This window comes from Chlorocebus sabaeus, chromosome 1 (genome assembly GCF_047675955.1).
Source record: "Chlorocebus sabaeus isolate Y175 chromosome 1, mChlSab1.0.hap1, whole genome shotgun sequence".
Lineage (NCBI taxonomy): Eukaryota > Metazoa > Chordata > Mammalia > Primates > Cercopithecidae > Chlorocebus > Chlorocebus sabaeus.
Window position 1 is genome coordinate 29,628,720 of NC_132904.1, and position 24,037 is coordinate 29,652,756.

General features: G+C 40.8%; 1 protein-coding gene across 5 annotated transcripts in view; it reads right to left on the reverse strand.

The window, feature by feature from the left end:
* Positions 1 to 4,110: 4,110 nt before the first annotated feature.
* Positions 4,111 to 24,037, reverse strand: part of CD44 (CD44 molecule (IN blood group)) — a 91,849-nt gene continuing 71,922 nt past the window's right edge. For all 5 annotated transcript variants that reach the window (XM_008002097.3, XM_037999518.2, XM_037999519.2 and 2 more), the window contains 4 exons: positions 21,129 to 21,191; positions 16,616 to 16,687; positions 14,215 to 14,293; positions 4,111 to 7,392 (listed from right to left, as the gene is read on the reverse strand). In XM_008002097.3, the coding sequence (XP_008000288.1) occupies positions 7,188 to 7,392; positions 14,215 to 14,293; positions 16,616 to 16,687; positions 21,129 to 21,191 (419 nt within the window). In that variant the 3' untranslated portion in view covers positions 4,111 to 7,187. The remainder of the gene's footprint in view (positions 7,393 to 14,214; positions 14,294 to 16,615; positions 16,688 to 21,128; positions 21,192 to 24,037) is intronic.

The following is a 24,037-nucleotide window of genomic DNA, read 5'->3' on the forward strand; positions in this document are numbered from 1 at the left end:
TTGGAGACAGCTGAGGTCTATTCCTCGTTCCACCACTTTCTGCTTACTTGGTTTGGGGGACCATAATGAATTTCTCTGTACCCTCAGATGACCCTCCTGTTAAAAACAGGTAAGAATTTCTTCCTCATTGGTTGTAAGGGAAATTCAAAGATGTGTAAACCCGGACATTCATTAAGTGCTCAGTAACTTTTGAGGCTATTATTGAGATGAGTTTTCTGTTGCACATAGGATACACAAAGCAGATCCTGCTATTAAGAGGCTCATCATATAGTAGAAGAGACAGGTTCATGGGCAGATTAATGAAATTGCAGAGTAAGAACTACAATGACATATGGACAAGGTAAGATGTATACCCACAAAGGGGGAAATGAGCTCATCCTGGGTAGGGGTGGGGCAAGACAGCTTCTTGGAGGTGACAATCAAAGCCATGGGTGGATGCCCAACTTTGGTTAACCTGCAGCCACAACTTGGATGGCCAAGATTCAATCAACGAATGTCAGCTATTTGCTTCCAGGACTCCCTGCTTGTTAGTCTTGCTTTGAAAGCAAAAACCTTTTGACTAAAATTGAAGGGTTTTCTTCATGGGGAGCTTCAGATGCTGAAATAATCTGTCTCCAGCCACTGTAAGTTAATAGCAACTCACACTTAAAAGCTGGTTAGAGTTCAGAACATTGGAGGAAATGGTGAAGGAAGAAGTTAAGTACCTACTGTGCATATGTGAGCAATGGCAGGTAGAAATTAATATTTTTGAGGACCTAATATACCATAAGCACTGCGAGGTACTTATTAAATTTAATCCTCATAGCCACCCTATGAAGGTTTTACTGTCTCTTTACTGACTCAAAATATTTAAGATGTGTGAACAGGGTTGCATAGTTAAGTAAGTGGTAGAATCAGTATTAAAACCCAAAATTTGTCTGATCTCAAAGCTCATGTTATTTCTATCATACCAAGCAATCTCCCAAACACATTTACACATGACTGTGCTCCTTCCTTTTCTAAAAGCATGGGGTTTATAAAGTTGTTTATGGTTTTCTAAGTTAATGCTATTGCCAATATGGCTCACATGGTGAGTGTATTTTAAGCATAAACATGAGAGGTGCCCTTGAGCACAAGAATCTTTCAACATGTCTATCATAGATCTTGATTGCACTAATGGCCCTGATAGTTGGCTTTTTGGTAACCACACTCTTTTCAATGTGACTTTGCAGCTTCTCCCATTAGGAGATAGAATCTTTTTCCCTTCTTTTAAAATCTGGGCTGCTCTTGTAATTTGATTGGTCAATAGAATATGGTGGAATGACAGAGCACCAGTTCTGAGCCTAGGCCTCAAGAGGACCTGTGAGCATGTGCTCTTACTTGGAACCCTGCCAGGCCTGGACCAGCCAGCTGGAGGCAGGTGAGAGTCAGATGGAAAAAGGCCCCAGTCATCCCAGATGAAGCCATCTGAGATCAGACAGCTTCCAGCTGACCTGTTTGTTAATCACACACACAAATGCATGAGTCCCATCATGCTCAAGTGAGTCTTGCCAAGATCAGCAGAAGCACTCAGTTAACTGGTGGATGGATAAGAAATAAATACATGCTTTTTATTTTAAGCGACTAATTTTGGAACAGTTTTTAATGCATCAGTAGTTAATGAATATAACAAAAAATAATTTTCTTGTTAATTAGTAGTCAATAAAAGCAAAACATTGATTGTTTTAATTATTAGTCAGTACTCCAACTTTAATTGTTCTCTAAACCTGCTGTACAGTTGTCATCTTGGGATCTCCCTATGTCATCACCTTAAGAACTCCTTCTACTTTGTTTTCTGAAACTCATGTCCTCTCCTCTCTTGGTAACTCCCTTGTTTTGATAGAGTACGTCCTTTGGGAGTTGTCTGTGAATGGGTGAGCAGGTTTGGAGACTATGATTACCTAAAATGTCTTTATTCCATCATTATACTTAATTTGCAGTTTAACAAGTTAGAATTCTAGTTTGGAAATAATTCTTTCAGAATTTCGAGGCACTGTATCATAGTCTTCTATCTTCCAATGTGGCTGTTGAGAAATCTGATTCTATTCTGATTGTTGATCCGCCATATATGTATTTTTCCTTTCTAGATGTTCATAGGATCATTTCTTTGCCCCAGGTGTCATGAATTTTTAAGATAATATGCATTAGTGTGGGTCTGTTTTTATTCATTTTACTAAGTACTCACCTTGTCTTTAGTCAAGATATTCATGTTTTAAAGTTCTGAGAAATTTTCTTGATTTTTTTCCTTGGATGATTTCTTCCTATTTGTTTTCTCTCCCTGTGACTTTTATTACAGCATTTGCATGTTAAATTTGCTGGACCAGGTGCCAATCTTCCCAATGTATTCCCCCTCTGTTTCCATTTCTTTGCTTTTGCTCTATTTCTGAGGGTATTTCTTTAACTTTATTTTGCAAACTTTCTGTGAGGTTTATTTTTAAATTTGTGCTCTCACATTTACATTTTTAAAAGCTTCTTTTTCAGGTGTTCTCTATATGTTCCTTTTTATCCTGGCATTGTGTTCTTGCTTTATAGATATACCATCTCCTCTTACCTTACTGAGGGTATTGGTGACCCTTATTAGAGAAAGTTTCCTTCTCTAAGCAGTTTCTTTTCTGTCAAGGTACTTTTTCCTGTTTTTTATAGTCCCTGACTTTAATATTAGATGCTTTCTCCAAAAGTCTGGTGCTCCTTGGTAACAGCTCATGTGTGAGAGTAAGCTACAGAAAGCTGACTGAGCTTTCTGGGTGCCTGGTGTGGCTTGAGATGCCACCTTCATTGCAGATTGCTTTGTTGGGCCATTTCTTTGGGGAACTACCATGTTAATATTTTTAGAATTTTATCTCAGGCTTATAAGATTCCCCAGAAACACTGAGCTTTGCCTGGAGAACATATGCCTAGCTGCCAGTATTCTGAGAGCCAAGCTGGGAGAGAAGGATAGGGAATCTCAACACTCTTTAAGCATGGTTTCACTTTTTCAGCATGGCCTTTCTTTTCTTTTTTATTTCTTTTCTTTTCTTATCTTTCTTTTCTTATTCAGGGTGTCACTCTTCACCCAGGCTGCTGTGCAGTGGAACAATCTCAACTCACTGCAGCCTTGACCTCCCAGGCTCAAACATGATCCTCCCAACTCAGCCTCCCGAGTAGCTGGGACCACAGGTACACACCACCATGCCCAGCTAATTTTTATATTTTTTACAGAGACAGGGTTTGCCATGTTGCCCAGGCTGTTCTCTAACTCCTGACATCAGGCAATCTGCCCTCCTCAACCCCCCAAAGTGCTGGGATTACAGGCATGTATCACCGTGTGGTATTTCTAATGTCAACTGTGTACGTGCTGTTGGACTTCAACCAGAGACTCTCTTTTTCCCTGTCTCCAGAAAATAAACTTCTGATCTTTTGCTGAGATTGGGAAAGGATGGTATTCAGTTACACAGAGTAAGGAAGGGGACCTGGAATTCTAACTGCTTCTTACATAGACTTTAAGCTTGTCCTCCTAATCTTAGCCTCATCTTCCCATTCATTTTCAGAGTAGCTACTGAGCCTTTTGATGGTTCTGTCACATAAATCTGGTTGTTTCTCAATTTTCCACACTGCAGGCTTAGGAGTCAGCTTTTCCAGATCTGTTCATTCAGTTACCAATCAGCTATCACTTTTCAACTTCAATTTTTTGTTGCTCTTGTCTCTTCTTCCAATCTTTTGAACTCCATTGGTTGAATCCATCTGGAAATATCTCTTTATTTTCTTTTTAGAGGCTTACATGAGGGAATGAAGGTATGTACACTCTCCTCTCTTTAACTGGAAGTCCAGGAGTAGTTCTTGGCTTTAAAAGAATGAACACGTTACTATATCTCATTTAGTTTGAAACATGTGAACCACAGATCAATCATAGAAAACCAAATTTTCTCCAAAAGAAGACTTTCAAGTTGATAGAAACCCATTTTGTTTTTGCTTTTTTAAAAAATAAAATGAGTGTGAGGCTTCAGCCACCTCAGATACCTTTGACTTTGTTCCTCTAAATTACCCAGACAGTGCCAGATAAGCACAGTTCTGTCCCTCTCAGCCTCCCATTCTTTTAAATTAGAGACTTCTGAGTCTGTTTCCTTTAGTCTTTTAATGTTAGCCTTTTAATATTTTCCAATAAGTGCTTTCAACTCAGCAATATACATATCATGCTTTCCTCATTATTATTGATCCATCAATAAATATACAAAAACCAGAGGAAGGGTGTGCTCTGAAAAGTCAAAGTAACAATAACAGTGGTCATTGTACAGTACAAGAATGAACAATGAGCTATCCTTTGAAAACTCAAAACAAATGATTTACACAAAGACATACCTATAACATAAAGGTAAATGGAGCATGTTATTCTTGTTCTTAAGTACATTTTGCTTTTCCAGATAAGTCAAATGTTTCCTCTCTCCTACTCCTGATATAACAGTATTGAATGAATGTTGGTTACAAAATCAATTCTTGGTGTTGTTATGAATCTCAATATAAAACTTTTTGAAAGGTTCTGCTAGAAAAGCCAATTCTACCAGGCTTGAAATATGGATTTGAAGATGTCTTTTGTCTCATTTGATTTTTCACTCAGAGCTAATTTTAAGGGAAGTCCTCAGGAGACATAAAAGATTTACAACTGCAGGAAAAATTACATCTTAAGCTCTTAGGTTGCTTTGCAAAATAACTAAATGTTGGCCTTTTACTTTTATAAACAAGACCCAGTTTAATGACTTAGCCCAGGTCATCTGGAAAATCACTGGTAAAAATGACATGTAGTCAAGCTGTGCTCCCAGAGTTATGCCCTTGAGATCAAGAGAGTGAGAATACATCTTATTCCATAAACTTCAGGCTATGTTTATGTTACAAGGGTTTGTAAAGACTTGGGCAGCTCTCCATTGACAATGGCCAAGGAATAGAAGCTCTAGACCTCTCTTATTTCTATCGTGAAAACAGAGGTATATCCAAGTGAGGGACTACAACAGTAATAAAGGAAAAAAGTATTTAATTCCAAAATAAAATTGAAAATAATCTCCTGTCTCAGCCTTTTTGTTGGGAATATCTAGAAGGGGTGGAAAACCATCTCTGGCTACGAGACTTGTATCACTACCCCTCTCTCCCTGGGGGGACAGGTAGAGGCTGGTGTAACCATTTTGAACCTTGTCCCAGAGTGACTTGTTGCATTTCAGTTAAAGAGCTTGAGTGAGCCTGTCTGGGCCTCTGGCAGACCCAGTAAATCTCTGGGAAAACAAGGGGCACTTGCACACTAGTGGCAGGAACAACACATAGTGACCTAATGTCCAGTTTCTTTCAAATTGAAAATAAAAAGAAACCCAGACCACTGAATATGGAACTGGCCAATGATGTTCACAGAAGAGAAGGGAAGTTTTTGAAGATTATGGGGCAAAGTGGAGGGAAGGAGGGAGGGGAGCGAGTAGACAGGGAGGAGCAGAGGCTGGGAATAGTGCAGAAAGTTGGCATCTCTCTCCTTTAAAGATATTCTTCAGATCAACTCTGTCTAAGCCCAGCCCTGATTTAGTTGGGAGCTTTTCTTCTTCTTTCTGCTTTGTGGTCTGAGAAGCATTGCCCGTTAAGCATATAAGTTTAGATAACAAATGACTTTTAGTGGGAGCCTCAGAAAGGAGATACCATTTAATAGGAGCTGTTGCTTTATAGATGCAATGGCTTCTATTACAAGCAGCCTTTGGAAGTTCTAGGACCAATCGGACACCCTGATTGATGAACAAATGCCACAAAGGACTTGCCAAGTGGGAGATAATATGGGATTAGAGGATAAAGTCAGTACTCTCTTGTTTGGTCATAAACTTGCCTGTCTGGTGATAAGATTCCAATGATGGGAATCCCTGTAACCTTTTGAGGGACTCTCCAGGCACTTAACTCAACCTAAATAGCAACTGCATCAAGAGCAGACACTGGTGTGTTAAAGTTAAAGTTTACAAATACAGCCATAAAAATGTCAAACAGGATCTACACTGCATCATCCTTCCCCCTTGCCAATCTCTTTCATTTCCATTGGCTTCTTCTCCTATTGTAAGACATCAAAAGGCACTTCCATATTGTTTTTGTAAATCACGAATAGGGCCAGCCTCTATGAAATAGGGCCCCAGGGATAACAAGTCATGCAAACTTAATGTGACTTTGCAAAACCTTTCACAGGAGAGAACAGCTGGCCATTAAACCATAACAGAGTCCGAAACTCCTCAGCATCCAACTCTGATTCCAGGACAGGACAGAAAACCTTTGGACAGTGTCAAAAACAAAACAGTGCTGCCTTCCTTGATCTTCCATGAGATATGGCTGAGAGGGTCTGAGTGGGAACTCAGGGTCTCTGAGATGAAGACTTAGAAGAGTCTTCTTACTATCCTCAGCTCTTCCTGATACATTGTAGGGACCCAGACAGTGCTGGTTTAGAAACTGAAAAATCACAGCACAAAAAGCGAAGATAGAAGAAGTACAGATGTTTATTATGAATCAGTTTAAACCCTTTTGTGCTTCTGACAAAGTAACTTTAAAAAATTATACTGATCAAAGGACCTCCAGGGTTTAATATTTTGAAAACACAGATAAATAGTTTACTACAGATAAATAGCTTCACCCTTTGTGTGTCTCCCCGAAGCATCTGAAAAATTTCTAGGGGGGTCTGTTGAAGGAGATGTGTAACTAGTACACCACAACCCCCAACTAGTACACCACAACCCCCAACCTCACTGGAAATCAATGCCGAGGGATTAGGATACTGGAAGGGCAACATGGACCCATTCAAATTTCCTCCCAGGGACGAGGTCCTATTAGCCCTGGGGAATGTCCTTAGCTGGTGGGGAAAAGGTTGGCAATCAGGAATATGTATGTGTAGTTTTTGTTAGAAGTCATCCACAGCACACCTGAGGGATGAAAGTCCTCCACGTGGGAACTGGAACAATCAAATTCTTGCTGATTATTAATTGGGCCTTAATTTCAGAAAGCAATGCTGTTTTTACAAATTGGACCTGACTTTAAAGAACAAAACACAAAAAACAAAAAGTAGAAAATTTTCTGCTAAAAAAGATTCCCAATGAAACAATCAGTAGCACATTGCATCTGTTAAGTGTCCCAGCTCCCTGTAATGGTTATGTTTCCAACGGTTGTTTCTTTCCAAGATAACGGTGTAGGTGTTACACCCCAATCTTCATGTCCACGTTCTGCAGGTTCCTTGTCTCATCAGCTGTCATAAACTGGTCTGGAGTTTCTGATGGCTCCTTGTTCACCAAATGTACCATTTCCTGAGACTTGCTGGCCTCTCCATTGAGTCCACTTGGCTTTCTGTCATCCACAGCTCCATTGCCACTGTTGATCACTAGCTTTTTCTTCTGCCCACACCTAATAATTTAAAAAATGTACCATATGAGAAAGAGTGCAGTGACTCAGGCATCAGATCGTCATAATTATTGAGCACCATCATGATGATCACCATGGTTTATGATGGCGTTAGTGTGTGCCAAGCACTGTACTAGGTGTCTTCTCTACTTTAACAACTAACAACCAGCACTTAATGACCAGACTCTTAACAACCAGCACTCCTCAAAGCGAGGTCCCTGGACCAGCAGCAAGAGCATCATCTTGGAACCTGTTACAAATACAAATTCTTAGCCCCACCCCAAACCTACTGAATCAGAAAACTCTAGGGTTGGAGCCCAGTATCTGTGGTTCACAACTCCTCAGGGGGCTTCTCTGCACAGTCAAGTTTGCAAATCAGCAACTACAACTCCAGGAAGCTGGTGTTATTATTATTATCCCCCAATCCAAGAGAAGAAACCTTGGGGATCAGAAAATTCAGTAACTTCCCACAAGTAACTCAGCAAGTAAGAAAAGAGGATTCAAACCCTGGTCTGTCTTACTCTCAAGTTCTGGTTCCCCTTCTATCATACTTTATAATGGAAATGTTTGCCTCTTTTAAGCATGTTGGCAGTTTCTGCAGATTTAGATAAACCATCAACATGATGATTGTAAATCATTCTGATTTGTATATTCAAGAAAGTCCAATAACTTCCTCTCCCAGTCAACACTTTGTCGGCCTTGTCAGCGTTATTACTGAATGTACTGAGAAGAATAAAACATTTTTCTAGAGGTGTAAGGCCATCATGATGTTTTCCTAACTCCCATATGACCCTGATATAGGAAGTTTAATAACATAAGACGAATTATTCTCATTACTTTAACATTACTTAAGACTCAAACGCAAAAGAAAATTGCCATGGAAGAGCACGACCTTGATCTTTTCCCTGGTTACTGTCCATTGCTTCACCCCACCCAGCCTGACACAATGCTTCCTCTTTCCTGTAACACATCACTGCTACACATATACAAGTCAGACTATGCTTAGAGGAAGCAAAGTTGCACAGTTTCACAACTACGAGCAAGATGGGGATGCAGGGAAGCAGATTACCTCCTGAATGCCAGACACTTTTCATGTAATTTTCTATAATTCTTACAAGACTCTTTCAAAGCAGCTATTGTTCCCATAATACAGCAGTGGAAACTGAGGCCAAAAGAGGTTTAATAACTTGCTCGAGGTCACATAGAGAGTAAGAATGACAGAGCCAATATTAAAATCCAGGCCTTTATGACCAAAGCCTGGGCTCTGCCTGGTTCTGTCAATGCTGCCAGCCCTCTGGAGATTTGGAAACAGTATGAAGTCAGAATTGTTCACTTTGCCTCTGGATATTTGGGGTAATAGAGACAAAGCCTCTATTATTCATGATCATGGACCATTCCCTGTAGGACTGCCAAGGCCATAAACTTTAAGTTCTTGTTTGGGGAAATAGAAATTTTACCTCCTCAACAGGAGGTAGATCCTGTCTTCTCTGGCATGAGGCTTGATGAGGAGTTGGGGGAAGGATGCTTGAACCGTGAAACAGATTCATGGGAACCAGGAATACAGATGGAGTCCAGCAGGATGCATGGTCAAAAAAAGGGCCTTGGAGGCCAGGTGCAGGTGGGTGACACAGTAAGACTCCATCTCAAAAAAAAAAAAAAAAAAAAAAAGAAAGAAAGAAAGAAAAGAAAAGGGGCTTGGAAGGCCTGGTTTTGAGAACTTACTGCTGTGTGACCTGGGGCAACTCACTTAACCTCTCTGAGCCTCAGTTTTGCATCAATAATACCAGGTTATTAAGAGTAGCAATATCATAGGATTGTGAAAAACCCTTGAAACAGAGACTGTCACTAAATAAATGAGTCTATTGTTATTATTCTTGCTCTTATGAAGGATAAGGAAATAATTGTTATTCTTGCTCTTATGCGGGGTAAGGAAACTAAGGTTTGGGATAACACTTAAAACAGTATCTGGAGCACAATAAGCTTTCAAGTGCTGTCTATAATTGTTAATATAACAAAAGCCATATGAAATGAATTTTGTTTGTTTCTCCTGGCTTCCTCCACCTACCTCGTTATTATTTACTATGAAGAGGATTTAAAAGGCTCAAGGTAGAATGCTGCTTGTGTTACTTCCAATTCTCTGGTCCCTGTGTTCTTTGGAGGAAAGTTGTCTAGTTAAAGTAATTCCATTTGCCTAACCAATGGGTGGTTGAGGGATGGAATGAAATATTGTGGGAAAGTGATTTATGAGCATAAAAAATGTGTCTGTGCATGGGAGTGGGTGGGGATTAATTTTGTTAATCTAAATGAAGCTGATCTTGACAGTGGATAACATTTGACCTATAGAACACCGGAATATTGTGCTTAGGTTTTGGCTGGCCAGCATTTCCCCTTGGATTTATGTGTTTCTATCTGTCTGAGTACTTTCAGGAGGGTAGGAAGATTCTCATAAATAACTCATTCCAATATTCAGTGCTCTAGGCATCTAATAAGTACTTTTAAAAGACAAATTCTAATTTTTAAGTTCTTCTTAGTTATAAGAATTTAAGAAGGAGCACTAGACCTGAAGGAGCTTCAGAGATGAGCTAGCCCAGCTTCTTCATTATGTGAACTGGACACCAAGTCCAAGAAGTCAAGGGTATTGTCCAAATTCACAGCTAGTTATGGCACTGCAAGAATCACAGCTTGGATTTTCTGTTTGTTTGTTTGTTTGTTTTACAAAGTCTCACTTCATCAACCAGGCTGGGGTGCAATGGCACCATCTCGGCTCACTGCAACCTCCACCTCCTGGGTTCAAGCAATTCTCCTGCCTCAGCCACCCGAGTAGCTGGGATTACAGGCACCTGCCACCACACCTGGCTAATTTTTGTAATTTTAGTAGAGATAGGATTTCTCCATGTTGGCCACGCTGGTCTCAAACTCCTGACTTCAAGTGATCTGCCTGCCTCGGCCTCCCAAAGTGCTGGGATTACAGATGTGAGCCACTGTGCCCAGCCACAGCTTGGATTTTCTGACTCTGAAGATCAGAGATCCTCGTGGATCTGTGTTTTACCTTTATCTCCTCTTCCCTTAAATCTCAGGCATTAGCTGAGCACACAGCAGTCACACAGTGTGTGAAGGAGGCAGACTGGGACCTCACCAGGAAAGGGAGGGCAGGCTGGCTGGGGTTTAGACGCCAGGTGACATACTTTTATGGCATGGCAGAATTTATCTCAAAAGATTTAGGTGGGTAACTTGGCAACTGATCTCATGACTCTTCTGCCTGACAATCCTTAAAGACATTTAGGGATTTATTTTGCACTGGTTTAGAGCTGTGCCATCTAATATAGTAGCCACCAGCCACATGTGGCTATTTGAATTTAAACTAATTACAATGAAATGAAATTAAAAATTGACTTCTTCAGTCAAACTAGCCACAGTTCAAGTGCTCAGTAGCCACAATTGGCTAGTAGTTATATATTGGACAGTGGAGATATACAACATTTCCATCATCACAGAAAGTTCTATTGCATAGCACTGTTCCAGACAGCAGGAGGAAGTTGGGTAAGCTCAGATTACAGGAGCTCCTGTGGAGCATAAGAGAATGAAAATATTTCTAAATTATGGCGATGCATAGAGAAGACCTACTGATTGGAGTGTGGGTGACTGCCTGCTGGGGTTTGTAGAAAAGACGATTATTCCCATTAAAGTGAAGGCTGGTGAACAGTTTTTATGTACAAGCAGCGCATAGTAAAGTCCTCGTGTTTTTTTCTCCTCTTCAGACAATTCAGATGGGTTTTTGTTTGTTTGTTTGTTTGTTTGTTTGAGACAGGGTCTCACTCTGTTGCCCAGGCTGTAGTGGCACTATCGTAGCTCACTGCTGCCTCTACCTCCTGGGGCTCAAGCGATTCTTCCACCTCAACCTCCCAAGTAGCTGAGACCACAGGCATGCGCCACTACGCCCAGCTAATTTTTGTCTTTTTTGTAGAGACGGTGTTTCACCATGTTGTCCCAGCTGGTCTTGAACTCCTAGGCCCAAGTAATCCACTGCCTCGGCTTCCCGAAGTGAGCCACTGCACCTGGTGTGAGCCATTGCGTGAGCCACTGCACCTGGCCCAGATACATTCTTTAAAGGAAAATCTTCTCTGGAGCCTCACCCAGTATCTATCAACCCAATTGACTCCTAAAATAATTATGTGCGCTCACGGAGAGGGAATAAAACATGATTTCCCTTGGAGAGCTGTAATTCAAGGAGTCAGGTGACATGAGGAACAGCAAGGAAAGCTGTTGTGGATGATGGCAGCAGTGGAAAAAGCTAAAGAAGTAATAGAACCCCCAAGCCAGCATCTTTAAGACAATGTGACTCACAGATCACTTCATCATGCAAGCCCATGATCCATCCTTGTATGTCAACTTCAGAGACTAATGATTTTCCACTTTTGTCTTTAACCATAATTTATATAACAGTGTCTGGCACAGGGAATGTTCTCAATAAATATTAGCCAATTCAAATTCAAGAGGCCAATACTGCCACTAAACCTCAAGATTCTTTTAAAAAAGGGATGGTAATCTTTTTGTTTTTTACCTTCTCTTTCTCCTTGCCAGGGCTGGTAGTCACAGGAGCCATTCAAAAGATGTTTGCTGAATAAATGAACACCCATTGGAGGCCCCATTTTCAACTAACCTTTCTCTGATGAAAATAAGATTCTGTATCTCTTTCTCTTAAATGTGACACTCAAAGCAGAAAAGTCCCGGTCTTTGAAGGGGATTAGAAATGGGTTGACAGCTTTAGAATCACAGAGCCCATTAAGGGGCCTGTGCAGCTGTTAACCACCCTTTAGCTGCGTGGCAAATCTGTTTTCAATTATCAAATCAGGACATAGTGATCTATGGCATCCAAGCAGCTACTTTCCTGGTGAGATACTCGTTGTGCCGGACCCTGTGTGTCCCTGTTTGCCGGTTACCAGGGTGACTGTGGTCTTGGGAGGAGGGAGAGGGCAGGAGTGAGGCCCCTTCTCTGCTATCTGCTGCTGACAAGACACAGACGATGGGGGCAGATACCCAGCTCCAATGCATGGACTCCAGCTGCTCTTGGGGACAGCTGAGATGCTTCTCTGAGGTCTCCCTGAATGTCAACAGCATCCGTGCCAGCGTTTCTATGGTGACATGTGCAAAGCTTATGGACTGTGTATGTGAGCAAAAGTGGTGCATGCTAGGGCTTGGCAATAAAGGGCTGATTGCACACAATAGGAAATTCATATTTAATTGAGCAAAAGTAATCCAAGGGAAAACAAGGAAGCTGAAGGGAAGTATAAAGACTCTTTGTAAAGACTCCCCCAAGTCACATTATTTAAATTCAACTAAAAAAAAATCTTTCCTTTCACTCATAGGCAGCCTTTTAGATTTTTTCTCTCAGTTTTGTTCCTTATACAATCAGCTATCATAACTACTTTTTAAAATTATGCCCTCAATGGTATAGATAGCAACATAGCTATTTAACTGTAATATGGCACTTTTATTAACTTGTACCAGCGTAATTATATAACAGCATCATTTGATTTTCTCAGATAATTAGAGACTGTATGGGCTGCCCCTGGTGTTGAAATTAGCTGTTGGTTGCTTTCCAAAAGCCAGTAAGGAGTCCATAATTCTTTCTAGGTCTTCTCCCAGACTGAGGGGCATTTTTCTGTCCTGTGAGGTGATCTGGGGACACAGTAAATGTGGCCCTGCTTGGAAATAAGGTTCTTTTATCTTATGAGAAACCAACTAAAGGGACATTTACAAAAGGTTTACTATTCCTATGAATTATGTTCTGGAGAAAAATAATGTATCTTTAAAGTGTCTCGGGTAAGAAATTTAGATTTATACTTTTATAAATTTAGATTTATGCCCCCGTTAAAGTTCATTTCCTCTGTTGCTAGAATTACTTTTGTGTGTGTATGTGTATATATATATAAATATATATATTTTATATATATGTAGTATATATATGTAAATATATATACTTTATATATATATAGTATATATAAAATGTAAATAACATCTAAACCTATAGGTCTTGGTTTAGGTAGGGAGATAGTGGCCTTCAAGAATATAAAAACAGCCCATGTGTCAGTTCTAGGGAGGTGACAGTCTTCATTCAGACTTTCCTAAGGAAAGTTCTTCTCTGCTTCATAGACCTCCTACCAGCAAGGAGACCTATGAAACAGTGCTCTTCTTATGCTATAACCTGAATCTCTTCAACTACAGTTCCCAGAAAATAGAAAATGATATCATTACAAACAGCAAACAACAAACAAAAGCACAAGGCCAATACCTCCTTCTGGTAAAAGTTCTTAAACATTCCCTGGGCCTCGGAGAGGCTACAGGGGATGATGAATCACTGAATCCTTATACAATATTTGTGCATCGTGAATGTATTTAATCAATATTTCACAAATCAATGAATGAGTATATACTTTTGTATGCCTTCCTGGTGAGATACTTCATAACTTTTATCAGATAGAGTCTGCATGAGGTTTAACCCTAAAAAACATGTAAAATCACAAAGCATTCAACCACTACTTAAAAGTGATGAGCCAAACAATCACAGGTGTCTCCTGTCTTTAAAAACCGGGGCAGAGAAAGATGTCTTAAGCTGCACCATGCACATGAATCGCTGGAATCTTGTTAGGATGCAGACTCTGCCATAGGAGGTCTGGGGTTGGGTTTGAGATTGTGTATTTCCAACAAACTCCCAGGGTGCCCAGGCTGCTGGTTCCAGGGACTACACTCTGAGCAGCAAGGATATAAAGCCTAAGTTTAAATGATGCCCTTTCCAAGGTGAAAGCCCCCAGGACAGCCCCTTACCTTCTTCGACTGTTGACTGCAATGCAAACTGCAAGAATCAAAGCCAAGGCCAAGAGGGATGCCAAGATGATCAGCCATTCTGGTGTGAGTAAATTAAATGACATGTATGAGCTTCAGAGACACACTTTGTAAAAACAAAAATGCACTTTATAATTGACCTAGTTCAAACAAGCACCACAGTCAGCGCTGCAGGGGGAGGTCTGGTCAACAGGTCCAGCCAATAGGCAGGTAATTCTGGAAAAGCAATTTGCTATAAGTATTTGTCCAACAGCCGTCTTACTTTAATCTTTTATCATCAGTCAGGATTTTTAAGTCCCTTCAGGAGAACTATGTTTCTAAAAAAGGACAGGATGACTTGTTGAATCTTGTAGATGCCTTTGGTATAATATTATTAAACAGATAAAAGGAAATGTAGGCTTCTTTTGAAAGAAACATTTTTTCCTGTATAAGAGCACCAACCTATCCACCTTACATTGTATTAAAAAACAAAAATGGAGACAATAAAGGATTGGTTAAATAAATTCGGGTACATCTATTGCATTACGCACTACAATATAAGGAGGAAATATTCAATGACATGGAAGCCATGGTTAACCAGTAGGCAATGTTTGCTAAACACCACGTAAGGCATAATCACATTTTGGTATATATTTTACATTTTAAAATGACAGGAAAGGCCAGGCGCGCTGGCTCACGCCTGTGATTCCAGCACTTTGGGAGGCTGAGGTGGGTGAATCACGAGGTCAGGAGTCCGAGACCAGCCTGACCAACATGGTGAAACCCCATCTCTAAAATTACAAAAATTAGCTGGGCGTGGTGGCATGCTGTATTCTCAGCTACTCAGGAGGCTAAGGCAGGAGAATCGCTTGAACTCAGGAAGCGGAGGTTGCAGTGAGCCGAGGTTGTGCCACTGCATTCCAGCCTGGGTGACAGAGCAACACTCCATCTCAAAAATAAAATAAAATAAAATAAAATAAAATAAAATAAAATAAAATAAAATAAAATAACATAAAATAAAATAAAATAAGACGTATATTAAAATGGTAACCATGGTATTTCTGGATGGTGAGATTGAAAATAAGTGATTTATATTTCCATTATTTTATCTAGTTGTATTTTTTCAAATGTCTTCAATAATTACATATCACTTGTGGATTAATATTCTACACATTTTGAAATCAGGCTCTTGTAGGACTAAAATATGACTTGACAACTCTCCTAAATTCAGTTGCAAAGTGGGTTGTATATGTGTGCCATGAATCGGGGCTTGAGAAAGAAGAGACATGGAAAGTCTCATCATCTGTTTTCTTCTTGGAAATCTTGGTTTACCTCTGATTTCCTGCTCAGCACTACCTTTGCCTCACCTTTTCCTGGTTTAGATGAGTTTGGAGAGGGAGGTAGAGTCAGAAGTGGAGGAGACTGACAGGAGGACCCCATTTCTGTTCTTCCTCTCTACTCTTGCCCACAGTGGCCCTGGTCTCCAGCCCTGAGATGTCCCACCTGCACTGTTCCTGGAGCTGGGAAGAATCTTGATGCCTGATGACAGCTAAGGCTTCCCCTCCGCTCTCCCCCAGGGCAGCCCACCCCTCTCTCTGTCTGGTCTGTCTTCAGGTGTGCTTAGGCAAGCTGGGACAAAGGAGAAAGGTGCAAGACACATTCTTCTCTTACCCCAAGGGAGACTCAGTTTGGAGACCTTTGAAGGGTGGAGAATTAAAAGGGTAATTTACAACCTTAGGAGACCATTCCCTTTAGTAATTCTCCTTGACAAATCAATTTTGATTCCCAGTCAAATAAAGAATTTGCAACAAATGCCTTGTCTTGATGCTCAGGAGAACCAGGTGTCCCAGCCTCCTCACTGCACGTCATACTTTCTGAAAAGTTTATTCTGCCCACATCAGCAGGCGGTCCCTCGACCAAAAAAAAATTAGTTGGGGAACCAAAAGAAAGTTTTCACTCCATCTAACATAAATGCTCTTGTAGCTCCTCCCTGTCTGTAATTGTAAGAGGAAAATTACATGCTTCGCCTTGGACCCCAGAAATAAGGGAAAATTGGATTGGGATAGAAAGGACCTAGGAATGACATGGGGTCCTCTTGGTGATCATTCACTTAGGAAGGAAGCTTTAGTAACTAACATGACACTTCTCTGGGACAGGCCAGGGACAGATCTGAGTATGAGCTCAGCTAGTTTGCAGAACCCAGGAAGAGAAGACTATTCCATCTTTTCCTACCAAGAGGCTGGCAGTACTCTCACTCATCCTTTAACTTGTAAAGAGGAGCAATCAGATTCATATGTTGGGCATTGCAGAGAATGTGCTTTCAAACGGGTCTCTTCTTCCTTGCTAGGACATTCTGAGAAAGCTACTTTCAGCGTGTTTTTCTGCCTCACAGTTGGAAACTCACCTGGAATTTGGGGTGTCCTTACAGGACCAGAGGTTGTGTTCGCCCCACCTTCTTGACTCCCATGTGAGTGTCCTAAGGGGAAAAACAACATCTCTCAACCAAAGTTTGCAATGAGTAACCATGACTTCCTTGTGGAGCTGCAGAAAGGGCAGCTCTCCACATTCTTAATCACTGAGAAGCCATTTATGAATTCAAGCTGCAGATGTTTATAAAGCATTACATAAAAGATATCCCCCCTCGCCACCCTGGTTTGATTAAGGCTAAGGCTTGGTAATGTTATTTTGTATCAAGGAACATGAGAATTCTCCGCAGCAGTGTTGTACAGTGTTCAGGACTTTGGGGTCTAGAGCTGGATAACCCTGGATTTGAGTCTCACCGCTGTCTCTTGCTAACTAGCCATGTGTAATGGGTCAATTTACCTTCTCCAAGTCTCTCTTTTTGCACTCGTAAGATCAGGATAATAGAATCCTGTTCATCATAATTTTACAGACATTTAAAGAAGTACAAGTTATTGGTAGTTGTGTGTGGTTGTTATTTCTATTTTTAATTTAGGACCTTGCTACTCAAAGTATGGCTCTCGGACCATCAGGACAGGCATACCTGAGGAGATCGCTAGACACACAGAATCTTACGCCTCATCTCAAAGCTACCAAATCAGAATCTTCATTTTCACAAGACCCCCAGGGGACTCACACACTCCAGAAAGCCCAAAGGGAACCTGAAAATCCCATCCAATAGCATCATAGGAGCCAACATAAACACTATAAAATAAGGAGTTTGCTCACACCTGTAATCCCAGAACTTTGGGAGACCGAAGCGGGTCGATCACGAGGTCAAGAGATCGAGACCAGCCTGGCCAACACAGTTAAACCCCGTCTCTACTAAAAATACAAAAAGTAGCCAGGCGTGGTGGCGGGCACCTGTAGTCCCAGTTACTTGGGAGGCTGAGGCAGGGGAATTGCCTGAACTCGGGAGGCAGAGATTGCAGTGAGCTGAGATTGTGCCACTGCACTCCAGCCTGATGACAGAGCAAGACTCCATCTCTAAATAAATAAATAAGGAGTTTGGCAGCAGTGGCCCTTTCTGACTATGAAAAATCACCCTATTAGAGTCCCTGCTAATATATTACTGAAACACACCTTGTTAGAAGAATCAACATTTTCTACTGCTAAAAAGCAAAATAAGGAAATGAACAAAATGCCTTAAACTGGGAGGAAGCATCGCAAGACAGACAATCCTCAAGTCAGAAATGGAGGCCTATCCAAATGAGGGAGACACAATGGTTCTAAAAGAAACTTCTAAGAAGCTGGGCACGGTGGCTCACACCTGTAATCCCAGCACTTTGGGAGGCGGAGACAGGAGGATCACTTGAGCCCAGGAGTTTGAGACCAGCCTGGGAAACATAGGGAGATCCTGTCCCTATTAAAAATAAAAATAATAAATAAATAAATAAATAAATAAATAAATAAATAAATAAATAAATAATTTTTTTCAAAAAGAAACTTCTAAGACATCTTATGAAGAGACTCATCAAAATGAAAGGTTCATAGATTTTAAAAAATTCTTCCTCCATTGCTTCAAAACAAAATGCGAAAGTGTCCCACCAAAATGAACTTTTTTTTCCTACCAAAGGGAAGCCCATTGTAGAATCCTGAAGGCTGATCAATGGATGAAGATGGTGGGGTCTTAAATGAGAGCTTTCCTCATGGAGCCAAACTTCAGGCTGTGCACAATGAAATCCTGATTATGATGGTTATATGGGGACATGATGGCTCTTGTTTATGCAATTTGATGCTTTTGTTAAAACTTAAAAGGGAGCAAAACAAGTTCCTACCAGACATCTAGGTGTTTCAACATCCCCCATCCTATGTTGACAGCGGCCTCTGACTTTACAAACCTCCAAAACAATCCAAGGCCTTTTCCCTACATGCTTTCCAGTGTCCTTGGTGGTTGGCAGGTTTTCACCTGCCCAAGTCATGGGACATTGGCCACTTAAACTAAAGATCTTTGGCCATGAAAACTCCCCAGGAAGTATAGTCACTCTCACTGTTATTTTATTTTATTTTTTCTGACTCACATAAGCCTTTGATATTTAAAAAAGAGGCCATTAATGGATCATAATCTCTTTATTTTCATTTTCAAAAAAAAAAAAAAAAAAAGAAGTGCTCCCAGCAAGAAAAGATCTGGGTGTGTGTGCAACAAGATGAAACCTCCTGTTTGAACAATAGACACCTGCTCAGAAGCCAAACAAAAGAGACTGGCTCCTGTCCGCCTGATTCTCACTTCAAGCAAAAGCCACACAGGATGGATGTGAGACAGCAGGGCTTGCCTTGTGCCCTAGATGTCTACAAATCCAGCCAGGGTAGGACTGGCCACAATAGCAAGTTCCACAAAGAGGAGCACTTGATATTCCTGTTGGGAGATGACATGTAATCTGAGACATGTGCACAGAGATCGTTCAATTGGCTTTAATGGTGAGAAAAGCAGTCTAGCACAGTCTAAGTCGCCAAACTTTAATGTGCATATAAACCACCTGGGTGGGAGAGTATAGTTAAAATGCAGATCCTGATTCAGTAGGTCTGGGTTGGCCAGGGATTCTGCATTTCCAACAAGTTCCTAGGTGATTATCTGCACTGATGGTTAAAGAATCACACTTACAGAGTGGCTGGGGTCTCTTGGTTTTAGAGATCATGCCCCTTAATAACTCCCCACTGTTTCAGAGTACTTTCACACTTCTGGTACCCTGTCTTCCTCACAAGAACTCTAGGAAGCAACTGAGGCAGATGATCTGATCTCCTTTTTCCTAACAAGGAAACTGAGTCTGGGAAAGGTTAAGTGCCCTGCCTAAGGTCCCCAGTGAACCTGTGACTTCTGTCTCTAATTCAGAGGCATCTCTAATGAATACCTACCTCCTAGTGCTCCTCCATAGAGAGTTATTGTGGAAGCCACCATGTAAATATCCATCTTCATATTTGTTTTCAATGTGTAAACATTTAAACCTGTTGGTGAGCCTCACTCAAACTTGGGCATAAAAAGGGAAGGCAATAATTGATATGGTTTAAACCATTTACATGGGGTCACCTGGATTTATGATGTTCAGGGAGACCACAGTAAAGCAGCACTGGCAGAACCTCCCAGTAGCCCAGCAGTAGAAGTCATTAGTAAACCTACCTCATGCCAGACTTTTGCAGTCTGGGGTAAGGTTTGCAGGAATGTGATCTGAATCACAACAAACAGGAGTCTATTTAAGAATTCACACCTGGCAGTAATTATGGTCATTATGGAATGCTTTCTCCAGACTGTGCTATGAGAAGTAATATGAGACCCTCCAGGCTTGAAAGGTGGCTCTGTCACTCCCTGGCCCTGTCAACTCTGACAAGTTACTTACCCCCTCTGAGCCTTAGTTTCCTCATCTGTAACATGGGGATAATAACAGTACTTACCTATGTCATAGAGTTTGTAGGATGACTGAATGAGTTCATACTAAATAAACTCTATACATTTGCTGATATCAACTTTTCTTTTCTTTTTCTTTTTCTTTTTTTTTTGAGGCAGAGTGTTGCTCTGTCACCCAGACTGGAGTGCAGCAGTGTGATCTTGACTCGCTGCAACCTCTGCTTTCCAGGTCCAAGCAATTCTCCCGCCTCAGCCTCCCGAGTAGCTGGGATTATAGGTGCGTGCCACCACACCCGACTAATTTTTGTATTTTTAGTAGAGACAGGGTTTCACCATGTTGGTCAGGCTGGTCTCGAACTCCTGACTTCGTGATCCACCCGCCTCGGCCTCCCAAAGTGCTGGGATTACAGGTGTGAGCCACTGCGCCTGGCTGATACTGACCTGTTCTTGACCTACAATAATGGCAGTTCCATTTGGGCCAACCTAATACATGTAAAGTGTTTAGAAAGATACTGTTGGCACACAGCAAATTCCCAACAAATACCAGTGATGATATCATGTGCCAGGATGATGCTAAATGCTTTGCATGTATTCTATCATTTAGTCTTTGAAACAATGTCCTGTGACAATTATTATTATTCCAAGTTTATTAGTTGAGAAATTTTGTCTCAGACCCTTTAAAGCATCTTACTCAGTTAATATGTGGAGGGCTGGAATCGATCTCAGGCCATTTTTGCTACAAAATTCATGCTCTTACTCACTCTGGTGTAGTGCAATGTTAAATTGGGACACTGCCTGAATTCTTCCTGAGGTTTCCAGTGCAAGGCTTTTCTCCAGAGCAGTAGTTCTCAAAGTGCAATCCCGGTCCCAGCAGTGTCAGCATTACCAGGGAACTGATTAGAAATGCAAATGCTTGGGCTCCACCCCTGACCTACTGAATCAAGAACCTTAAGGGTGGGGTCCAGCGCTGTGATTTAATAAGCCCTCCCTGTAATTGTGATGTATGCTAAGAAGGTTTGAGAACCACTTCTCTGGAGACACTGACTCATACTTCATTAGTCATCATCGTCAGGCTCAACGATTAAACAGTACATGACTGAAGCGGTTTTGAACTCACCAGCTGATTCAGATCCATGAGTGGTATGGGACCCCCCACTGGGGTAGAATGCATCTTGGTCTCCTGTAATGAGCAATCAGGAAGGTCAGTACTGCATGTTTTCACTTACACTCCCGTCTGCATTTCCTTACATTTGCATTCTTATACAGCCTATTGCAAAGTTTAGTCTTTTTAAGGTATTCCAAAAAATGATGGCAAAACAGCCTTGAATGGGTGCACAATATTAATTACTGTTCATCGCTTAATCCACTGATAAATGAGCTAGAGCTTTAATCAGAATTAAGGAAACTAGGGCAGCAAAGGCTAAGAAGGATGACCACAGGAAGTTTTGTAGAAACTTGGTTTTGTTAGAAATCCAAGAACTGTGGTAAGGAACATGCTAACAAAAATATTGTGATACCTTTGCAGGTCTGAGGTTGAGACTAGACATTGTATATTTTAAATAAGGACAATATGAATTGGATTATGAGAAATGTAATCACTGCAAATGGGCATACGCTGGCTTAGGGCATGAAACAGATTTCTTGGCGGCAAGAAATTAGTATGCAATAAGGAATCTTGGGATTGAAAGATGTAAAGATTCAAAGAGAAAAGTCAACTACTTATTTTCAAAAAAAATTAAAAATAAGTAAAAAAGGAAATGGTGAGATGATAGCTAACATGAATAATGTGTATTGGAATATGGGTATTATAATAAGTTTAAAATAATATTTTTTAAAGTTAAATCTGTGGTTTCAACATGACGACGAATTAATATAATCCTAACTTCTCAAACATCTATCACCAGAAAGCTTTAGATTAAGTCAGCCTCATTAATTGCTAAAATCTAAATCTACAGGTCAAATCTTGAATGCAGCATATTAAAACTCCCTCCCCCACCCCCATTTTTCAAAAGTATACTGGAATCTTTTTTTTTTTTTTTTTTTTTGACCACAGGACAATGCTTACATAAAATGGCTGCAGTTATCCATTATGAAGGCACCTTATAAGGAGTCTATAGTAACCTGATCATCACCATTTCCTTGATTAGAGAAGGTGGAAGTGGGTAACACTTAGTCACCCGTGTAATTATGTTGAAGAGACAGATTGCTTTGTTCCTTGGCTGATGGTTAAAACAAATGAAAACAACATTTGCTGAAATGCCACACCAATACTCCCACTACCAAAATCACCATTACCGTCGCCATCCCATCACCATCATTATCACCACCACCATCACCATCACCACCACCACCGCCACTATGATTCTAAATGCTTTAGTTCTTTTTTGGGGGACAGAGCCTCGTTCTGTCGCCCAGGCTGGAGTGCAGTGGCATGATTTTGGCTAACTGCAACCTCCAATTCCTGGGTTCAAGTGATTCTCATGCCTTAGTCTCCCGAGTAGCTGAGACTACAGGCATCTGCCACCATGCCTGGCTAATTTTTTGTATTTTTAGTAGAGACGGGGTTTCACCATGTTGGCCTGGCTAGTCTCAGACTCCTGACCTCAAGTGATCCGCTTGCTTCAACAAATGCTTTAGTTCTTAACATTAAGCCTAAAGACTGAGAAAAATGTATGGACATAAATGAGATTTATATGGGTGGGTGTTTTTGAAGAAAACCAAGGATGAGAATTGGGTGACTTGATTGTCTAATCCATGGAGAATCATGGAAAATCTCTCCTTACCACTGTGGAAATTAGAAGGAATCAGTGTCTGTGAATATCGGTCTTTAAAAAGCATTTGATATACTAGCATTAGGCTATAAGCCTTCTAGGGTACTGTGACTATTAAAATTGCCATTTAAAATTTAAATTCATGGCTGGGCGCGGTGACTCACGTCTGTAATCCCAGCACTTTGGGAGGCTGAGGCAGGTGGATCACTTGAGGTCAGGAGTTCGGGACCAGCCTGGCTAACATGGTGAAACCTCATTTCTACTAAAAATAAAAAAAATTAGCCAGGCATGGTGGCACACATCTGTAATCCCCGCTACTCAGGAGGCTGAGGCAAGAGAATTGCTTGAACTTGGGAGGCAGAGGTTGCAGTAAGCCGAGATCGCGCCACTGTACTACAGCCTGGGTGACAGGGCAAGACTCTGTCTCCAAAAAAAAAAAAAAAATTAAATTCATTAGGTTGCACAACAGGCTTTCTTTTGCCAAGAGCAATGAGACGGCACTGTAAGATTTTCTGAAGAATACTGACAATGGTACTTGGAAATTTTAATAAGTGAGAGCAGAATAATGCTGAATAAAGAACTAAGGAGTGTAAGGGGCTTTGTCTTGCCAATATTGCTGAAGTTAGCATTTTCTTAAACTGTTTTTCTTGAAGCTCTGGGGTAGGCCACCAAGAGAAATGAGGCCTAGCGTGTGGCATTCTGAATTTTCTGTCCCTGCCTCGCAACTCTCATCTGTTTTACATATTGGATTCTCATGAAGGCTGAGGCAGGAGAATTGCTTGAACTCAGGAGGTGAAGGTTGCAGTGAGCTGAGATCGCACCACTGGACTCCAGCCTGGGCAACAAGAACAAAACTCCATCTCAAAAAAAAAAAAAAAAAATATATATATATATATATACACGCACACACACACACACACATATATGTATGTGTATATATATATAAATTCTTATTTTTCTTTTTAGGGGGAGGAGAGAAGATCTCTGCTCCAAAATTATATATCTAAAGTCTCTAATCTTGAATATGCCTTAGTGACTGTGTTACAAAGCAATTGAAAAACTAGTACTAGGAAGACAGAATCTGTTTTTTGTTTCTTCACTAAAGTGGGTGTTTTCCTGTTCCCCTTTCTTCAGTGTTAATTTCTTAATACAAATGGAGAAGCAAAGAAAAGCAGAAGCAGAGATGACTACTTATTTGAGGAAAAAAAAGACTTACTCTAGGTTCATGTCAAACTTAATTGAATAAATGATCTTC